Source organism: Apus apus, chromosome 2 (genome assembly GCF_020740795.1).
Source record: "Apus apus isolate bApuApu2 chromosome 2, bApuApu2.pri.cur, whole genome shotgun sequence".
NCBI lineage: Eukaryota > Metazoa > Chordata > Aves > Apodiformes > Apodidae > Apus > Apus apus.
The window spans coordinates 133,846,434-133,855,893 of record NC_067283.1 but is presented as its reverse complement, the minus strand read 5'-3'; the positions used below and the strand labels follow the sequence as shown (position 1 = coordinate 133,855,893).

The 9,460-nt window shown below is 38.4% G+C and overlaps 1 protein-coding gene across 4 annotated transcripts in view; it reads right to left on the bottom strand.

The window, feature by feature from the left end:
- Window positions 1–8,650: 8,650 nt before the first annotated feature.
- The window catches only part of CPQ (carboxypeptidase Q), a 153,856-nt gene continuing 153,046 nt past the window's right edge, over window positions 8,651–9,460 (bottom strand). For 3 of the 4 annotated variants that reach the window (XM_051611178.1, XM_051611177.1, XM_051611175.1), the window contains one exon: window positions 8,651–9,267. In XM_051611178.1, the coding sequence (XP_051467138.1) occupies window positions 9,107–9,267 (161 nt within the window). In that variant the 3' untranslated portion in view covers window positions 8,651–9,106. The remainder of the gene's footprint in view (window positions 9,268–9,460) is intronic. The other variant, XM_051611176.1, reaches the window with a different exon arrangement.

Below are 9,460 nucleotides of genomic sequence, written 5' to 3'. Positions count from 1 at the left end.
TATTCCCTGTTTCCAGGCTCATGGTATTATTACCTGTGATGGTTTTTATACTAAACATTTCTATTTTTTTCCCCTAAATGTAATTTTCTAGAAGTCTCTGTGCAAAACTTTGAATGGAAATGCCTACAATTTCACATGCAGAGGGTCTAACTTTTAACCAACAGAAAATACTCCACAAGTCCAAGGTTTCATCTGTTCTGAGGTCAAAAAACCCACCAACTTCTGAAGTCTTTTCCATTCCAAACTGTGAATCAGTCACAGGGAAGATGGACTGCAACAGTATTCAGATTTCAGCCAACCTGCAAGGTTAATTCACCTACAGAGCGTAAATTAGAAGATACTCAAACCTCATCTGTTTTCAGTTAATGAAAAGAGATGAAAGATACCTCATTAGAACATAGAGTGTCCCGCATCTCTGGCTGCATCCAGGCTAGGGAATAGAGCTTTATTTTTTTCAGTTTTTGACAAATTAAATTTGCACAGAAGGCATACCTTTAGGGTGTGCCAAGACCACACAGCAAGACGGTTACTGAGGCAGAACTAGAACTTGGGAGTTCCTGGTTTATTGTCTAAAGTTAAAACCACAAGACCAAACTTAATCTAAGGGGAAAAAAAAGTAGGCAGAAAGTAAACTTTTACAGCATGGCAGTAAATTTAGAGCTTGTTAGAATGTTGGAGATTAATGGGAACAGGAGGATATTTGCAGAAATCATGGTAACTTTGGGAAAAAGAATCCAACGTAAGCACTTGTTCTGCTAAAATGCAGAACACCCAACACCATCTGCCCACATTTGCAAATGTTTTTAAAGAAATTCCTACTGACTTGACCAATGCTTATCTGAAGCTGTAATCTTTGTTTCTTCATATTTTAAGCCAGTGTAAATCAGAGGAACTCTGGGAGCTCTCCCTACAGTTATTTTAAACTGGGCTGATGGAGTTTTTCCAGAGAGGAATCTTAAAGTTCTAAGTTAAAAAAACAGGTATTAATTTCACTTTGTTAGTTTACAACAATAAAGTAACAGAGGTCTTTCAAAGCTTTAGATGATCAGCAAAATGTTTCTGCAAATCGTGAAAAACTCTCATACTTCTGTTTTAAAGGATCATCCACTACTGTGTGAATAAACACGACGCACTAAACAATGTTGCTAAGTATGCAACTTCCTTCTCTGAAGTTTGCCAGATCCTGATGTTTCATATAATCTTACACCTCAAACCAATTTAGAAGTACTGTAGCAGCAGCTTTAAGAGTAACTGCTGCAGAAACAGAGCAGTAACGTTTTGCCCCATCCATCACTTCACAGATGAGGGAGGGATAAAATTTTCGTTGACACCTAATAGAGCACAGAGAGCAAATGTTTACTCAGTTCTTCTGCTTTGAAGATACTGTCAAGCACTCTGATGACAGCCATTACTGTTCCTGCTTGTTTAGACACAGCTCTGAAATGCAGAGATAGGGAACATGAAAAGTATTCGACTTTGGTGATTTCACAGCATGATGGCAATGTTATATATTACAAAACCATGGCAAACCCAAGTCTAAAAGACATACAAGTGCTGCAGTTTGAACTATAATTCAGGCTATTTGGAAGGAAAAAAGAGCCTGTGACCCTGAGCTCTTCCTGAGTGGGGAAAAAAGTATTCACCTACAAACTGGCAGCAAGCATGAAACCTCTCCACTTGCTCCAGCTCTGTGGGAGCACGGATGTAGAGAAAAATAGATTAGAATAGATTAGATTAAAATAGAATAGTTCCGGTTGGAAGGGACCTACAATAATCAGCTAGTCCAACTACCTGACTATTTCAGGGCTGACCAGAAGCTAAAGCATGTTCTTAAGGGCACTGTCCAAATGCCTCTTCAACACTGGCAGGTCCAGGGCATTGACCACCTCTCTAGGAAGCCTGTTTCAGTGTTTGACCACTCTCTTGGTAAAGAAATGATTCCTAATGTCCAGTCTGAACCTCCCTGATGCAGCTTTGAATGATTTCGACATGTCCTACCTCTGAATACCAGGGGAAGAGCTCAGCACTTCCCTTTCCATGTTCCCTCTTCGGGAAGCTGTAGAAAGCAATGAGGTTGCTCCTCAGCCTCCTTGTCTCCAAACTAGACATGCCCAGCTGCTCCTCATAGGAAACTCCTTCCAGCCCTTTCACCAGCTTTGTTGCCCTCCTCTGGATGCATTCATGGACCTTCACATCCTTCTTAAATGGTGGGGCCGTGAACAGCACACAGTGCTCAAGGTGAGGCTGCACCAATGCTGAACACAATGGGATAATCACCTCTTGTGACCTGGTCTTGCTGACTTGACCTTGTGACCTGACTTGGCTGGTCATGCTGTGGGACCTCTGCACCCAAGAGATGAGAAGAGTCTCCATGGCAACCCTACATTAGCTGTATAGAAAGAGGGCTTGGATCAATCAAACACCTGGACTCTGATCAGTGATCTTCATTTCTCTCCAGATGAGGCCTGGAGTGATCGCTCTTTCCATGGGACTACAGGGCAACAATCTGGGCTGAGGCAAGTGGCCAAGCTACCAATGGCTGGTTTATTATTTGTTTGTAACATGAAGACATGGTGTCAAGAACAGCTGTGTCACACACTTCCCAACAAACAACCCCAACAAATGCTTCTGGCCTCACTCCATCAATTCAAGCTTACGTAATTCTGGGAACATAGCACCCAGTGTGTTATCAAACATGTAGGGGATGGAGAACTCCCCAGCCCCACAGCCTCCTGCCAAGCAGTCCCTGCTGATACCAGCACTATTATGGATTCGATCAACAGACAAGGAGACACATTTTCTCCAACTTCTCCTTTGAATTCAACTGAAAATCCAGTGTGAAACAACTGAAATGAGATTTTTCTCAATTGAAAGTAGAAGTCTACACTTCCTTCTATCATGTCTGTTTCCTTCCCACAGTCTGCCAAATTAATCCTCTCTTTCTGATTACAAATTTATTCCAGTAGGAAAATGGACTGATTTTCCTAACATTGATGGGCTGCAGTTTTATACATATGGGACTCACACAGAATTTACTGAGTTACTTCATTTATTATAAAATTGTACCTATGGAAAAACTACTGTTGATGAGAAGAATGAAAAGGGCCTTCAACAGCTGTACCTGTCAAAAATGAAGTTCAGCTATTAGCAAGCTAAAGGTATTTGTACACTAAAAAACCCCACTTTCACTGTTTCATGAAGAACTAATGTGACAATGTTTACATAATTTCTTCTACTGCTCATACATATCCTTCCACTTAACTTGCCTTGTAGCAAAAAAGAATCTCTGCTTTTAGGGACAGCAATATTAAAGCTAGGCTGAGTTCCCAATAGACCCATATCCATTGCAAAAAAGGCATCTAGGAATTCACAACAATTCTTGATGTTTCATGTTAAAGGACCAGGCTACATGATAAAGGCTTAAAATCACTACTACACAGAACTCAGCATTGGGAATCACTGCTGAAGAGAAGCATTCATTTTCTTCTAGATATTTATAGCTTTCTCTGCTTCTATGATGAGCAATTTGGAGGGGTAAAGCAGTCAACATTTTATTTCCATTCAGAAATTATGCAGTGATTTATGCCTGTTAAACTCTCCCTGGTTAAATGTCTCATGACTCCCTTTCTAGTAATTTATTTCATTAAACTCAACTTAACTCATGAGCTGAAGCTTGATAAGTCACAGACCCATGGCACCAGTAGTCACACCATGGCAACTTTAATAAAAATGTGAAAATTTTGTTATCTGCTTTTGAACAATCATTAGCCTCTGTATTGTGTATCACACTAAAAGCTGTGACACTTTTCTGTCCTACTGATAAAACTTTAAAGCAAAATCAAATACGATTATTTTAAACGTAAAAGAACTGAGGAAGCTGCTTTTAAGAACAAGCAATAATATGTGAATTGTCTGCAGCTCATGTAAAATCCCTTGAAAAGCAAAAGGTACAGACAAGTTAGGATAAGCAACATATTGAATAATCACATTCACAAAGGTGAAGTCAAGATATTCCAGAGATTATAACACAAGTCACAAAGAGCCTCAGTGAATCACAGTTTCAAAGATTCAGTCCATTCACAGGACTTCAGACTGATCAAGACACATTCAACCCTATTATCTCAACTGCTCCTAAGACTAAAGAATATAGCTGCTGCTCTGTAAATTCAGAATTTTTTTGGCAACTTCTGCATATAATGCAAAAAAGAAAGAACCTTCAGGATAAGAAAGCTTTTCAGTATTATACATATAGAGGGAAATGTGTGTACATATGTATTATTATGTTTTAATATTAATGTAAATGGTGTAAGGCTACTTATTTTCCTTCCAGAAATCACTCATTTGGTTAACTGAGAGAAAACAAAAAAAAATTTTATCCTTTATTTCTCTTAAATTTGCAGTCCAGAGTTTTGCATATGCTCAGTCAAAAAAATCACTTGGGCATAGAATTTTACACTTCAGCTTTAAAATTACATAAATTTATTATTATAAAAGTAGCAAATCCTTTATGGGCAGCACAGTTTGGCTGAGGTAGGACCTTCAGTATCCTTAACTTAGCTTCTGGACTGACCAGCTGCACTGGCTTTTGGAAAACTGACTTACTCTCTTTACCTATGAGACAAGATTTCCCATAATAATACAGGCCACTGATGTGAAAGAGACTTAGCATGTGTGTGATGATTCAAAGCTGTGAAATAATATATATTAGGAATAAATTATTCATTGTGAGGGTGGTGAGACACTGGAACAGGTTGCCCAGGGAGGTTGTGGATGCCCCATCCCTGGAAGTGTTCAAAGCCAGGTTGGATGAGGCTTGGAGCAACCTTGTCTAGTGGGAGGTGTCTCTGACCATGCAGGGAGGTTGGAACCAGATCATTTTTAAGGTCCATTCCAACCCAAACCATTCTATGATTCTACGATATATAGACGGCATGTGTGATATGTATGTGTGTGATCATTTTGCACACATAACTGTCCCACATCATTCCTGGATGCAAAGTACCATTAGTTTTAAATGGGTATGCCTAATGTCCAAATTCTATTTTGAATTGGCACTATCTGGGGGTAAAACATTTCTTTTGGTTTGCCATAACAAACAGTAAATGCAAATAATGCAAGTAATGTAAATGCAAACAGTAATTTCTAAAAGATACATTTTACAGATGAATTCTCATGCAGCTAAAAGTTGTTCACTTCTTATTCCTCTCCTACACAGGCCAATGATAATGGTGAGCAGTGGCCCTGATGGAGCTGTCACCCGCATGCTTCTGCACTGCTCTTTGCAGTCTCCTCAGTTCCATCTTGCAGTTCCTGAGTTCCAAGGCACAAAATACACCAATATTTTTAGTCATTTAGTCATGCCTAATCTCCATATCACAATACAGACACTGAGAAAGACAGAGAGAAAGACAGAAAAAACCTCAGAAAATAAAAAGTTAACATAAACTAAATGAAGTTGGTATGTCCTGAAGTGAAATCAAACTACAGCTAAACACAGAACTGGCTAGGAAGCTGTCATTGACGTCCCCCCTCTAAGGGCAAAGATTACAAAGAGAGGTTCCTGAAGGCCTAAGTCAGGTGCTATTAGAATATATTTATTAAACAATTGTAACTACAAATCACAGCTCCTTTGTGCAAAAGGGCTGGAGCTCCCAGAAGTGAAGACCATGAAAGACTGTGGGGTGTGAGACTGGGCAGTGCTTCAATGCATTTGCTGCAGACAGAAGGCTGTAAAATGTGTAATTGAAAACGTTAACTGTGGTGTAAAGTTAAAACAAACCATACACAAAATAATATTCCTTTCTATTAGACATGATCAGGCCCTCCTATCATTTAGCAGAAAAGAAAAGATAGCAAAATTTTAAGATGCTTCTCTTCCAGAAAGTCTTGAATCTTCCCACTCAAGAGTGAGCTGCAATGCATGCATCATTAATTTCTATACAGACAACATTGTTCATTTCTACCAGCAATTAGTGGTAACATTTCTATCCTGTGCAGTGATGAGATTTTTATGCTAATCATTACACTTCAGTAAATTAATCATTTGGGCACATTAAGATGGTATGTATATTTCATGAGACAGATAGAGATATCAAGATCAATTTGATGTTTACTCATGGCAAATGGAAGTGTCTCAAATGGCTGTGGGGGAAGCATACTAACTAAATATACTGTCAGAGATGTTTGCAGTGTAGCAGCAGCAGAAGCACTGCTTCATCTCTTGTTCTAGGAACTAGCTCTCTTTAATTACTTTAAGGGAGGTAAAAATCTTGTGGGATCACATAGAACCGAATCATTCAAAGACACAGAAAAACTCATGTAATGTCTTGACACATGGAGGACAAAATCACCAACTCAGTTTCCTATCTTGCAATTCTTCTTTTATTAATGGCAAAATTACCTATGTTACATTATGCAGTATTGAAAAGTGACTTTTGATCTGCATTTGTGCTATAGTCTAGTCGGGTGAATGAATTATGTATTGGCCTTGCCCCTCTGTAACTCTATCTGAAAGTTTTGAGTTATAGTAGAAAGGAAGGCTCCTAGGTGCCTCCCTTCTTCTCAGCAGAGACATGAGATTTGTAGTTCCTCAAGGAAAATGTTTATTTGAAATTTAAATTTTTTAGGTATATTTAAATACTACCACATTTTTTCAACTCTCAGCTCATAGACCTTTGCAGGCAAAAAGCAACCTAGTCCAAAGCTGACAGTGTTTTGTTTTATTGGAGGGAACCACACTCATGGCCCCTTTATCTTAGAATGTCATTCAAAAACTTAGGAAATGCACAGATTTATGGCAAGTGACCCTGACAATAATAGTAAAATAAATAATACACTCAGCTATTGCTTTTTCATCTAAAGTTGAGAAAGATTCTCAAAGACCAAAGGTGGCATGCAAGTGGAAAGCAAAGTTCTGTTGGCATACCTGGATCTCTTCAGACAAGCTCTTGAATCGAAAATTGACTAACCAGTATATGTTTAATTGCCAGCAACTCAAACAGCATAATTGCTACACTGAGCAGGGATAAATACGAGCTATTGCACAGAAGGTACTAAAACCCAACAGGAAAGGAAAGAAATATATTAGCACCTCTCTATTTATGGAAATGTTCAAGAGGTACATCTGAGCAGGCATGTTATCAGGACAGCACTGTGAAGAGCTTAAGTTAAATCTTCTTCAGGGGTACTAGAGTATTATGGCCACAGAGCCAACAAGCTGATCTCAGGATGTGCTGTGGCACCATGTGCATACTGCAGTGTTCTTCTCTGCAGATCGTATTCTCATCTCCAGGGATTTTCCACTTGACTTGAGACAAAGGAGAAAAAAAAAAACCCCTTCTTTCCAAGTGAGCACAGGTTAAGATTTGTAGCAATAAATGTAACTTCATGGCAAACCCTTCTGAATCTCTGGCATACCTTGAGGGAAAAAGATATGGAACACAGTTCAGGAAACAGTCAGTAATATTCTGTGAAGGTCAAAAGGCTGGATTTAGAGACAGCTGAGGATCTGTCAGTGGTGAGCACCCCCAGCTATGCTCTTGTCAAGCAAATCAGAAAAAAGAAGCATAGGTATCATGCTGTGAAAGCAGAGGAAATTTCTGCTAACTTTATTTCACTACTGTTTCTTTAAAAAGGAAGAGCAGAGTAACTCCAGGCAGCTTTTATGTTTCTGAAATGATCTGGAGGGAAAATGGAAATATTTAACAAATTTGATGTAAAAACATGATTATAATGGTAAACAAATATCATGGTTATTAATTCTACAAAAACGAATGGTTCATTACTCAGCTATTGCACAACTACAGAACTGACTAATACCACCAGGGTCTGCCTGCCATTTGGTTTAATACTCTGTGTTGTTTGTTATATTAGTTATTTGGCGTTTATTATATTGCAGCAGTTACATTAGTAGGTTGCTTGTTGTAAAACTTAAAAGCACAAACAAGGATCATGTAATAAAGAAATGAGCAGAAGTCATATGCCTTAGAATAATCCCCAACACCAGTTATATCTTCTCTACAGATACTCCTGAAGCTTACCTCAATAAACTTTGAACTGGAAAAAAAAAAAACAAAACCAAAAGAAAACAAAAACCCCCAAAACAACCAACAAAGTATACCAGAATCAAATTCCTAGATTAATTCCTCCATCAAAGTGCATAAGTACCAGCACCCTCTTGCTCAGCTTCCAGCAGAGGAGAGCATTCCTGCAAAAGAGGAGAAGCTGAGAATGGCTTGAGGAGCCTGCATCAAAATCTGTTCTTAAACTGTGTTTGGAATCAGCTGGCAGGTAGCGAAGGTCACAAATCACAGCTGTGATGCTGTTTCTGAAACATCATGGCATTTCAGAGAAAAACTGCCATATGAAATTCTCTGCATGTCACTACAGTGAGTCTTCCATCAAAAAGAAAAGGACATGCACAGCTTTCCACAGGGAGGTGCCTGAAGAAACACAGGAGATCTGGGCTTCTTATAATCTCTGTCCTGGTTTATCTGAGTCTTGAATGAAGTGAGATTTAACAGCAGGAGCTAAGCAGTATTATTTTAGCATTTTTATCATTATTTGACCACTTATATATATTGTTATATTACCACTAAAACACCAAGATGAATCTGTCCTAGAACCCAAAAACTGTATAGAAACTACAGTATTATCTTAAGAGAGTAAAAAGAAAGGGCTGTTTTATTAATAGCACATCATTCAAATGCACAGAGTGAAAGACAGAAAACAAACCTATAAACATGTACACTAGCTAAACACATTAATTATTCTGATGCAACAAATTTATTTGGTATATTTTTCCTGCTGCATGGAATCAGTGTGCATACAAATCATTGTTATGTCATAGTCAAAGAGGTATCATACCTTCATCAGAAATTTAGGAAGTACTTAAAAGAACAAATTTTAAGTGAAAATCACAAATGGAAGATATCAAAACAGCAAAAATAAACAGGAATGCATAAAAGAGAATGTGCTTTGAGGAAAACAGACATAATAATGCACAAAATTTGAGTGAAAAACAGAATTTTCCACAGCTGTAGACCACAAGCATTAGTAGACTCACAATCTTTACTGAGGAACAGCAATCTTCTTTCTTGCTGTTTTATTACCTTGGCAACATCTTCTCCATGTCAGCAATTACATAGGAGACAACAGTCCAAACAGCAGCACAGAGATTCATCTGTTTTGGATCCTGAACTGTCATCGTGTCCCCTTGAGAATGATGAAACCAGAAGTATTTACTGAGGTCATCACGCAAGCTGGCACCTACAGAGAAAAATGGGCAATATTCCATTATAGGAATACAAATATTTAAAGAGGAATATAAACTTGAATCCTTTCCTGGGCTGTTTATGATTAAATCCACACGCAATTGTATAAAGTTCTATTTAATAACTGCACAGAGCTGTGGCATGTGCAGTTTGTGGGTTTTAGGTTAATTGACATGAGTGAGCACGAG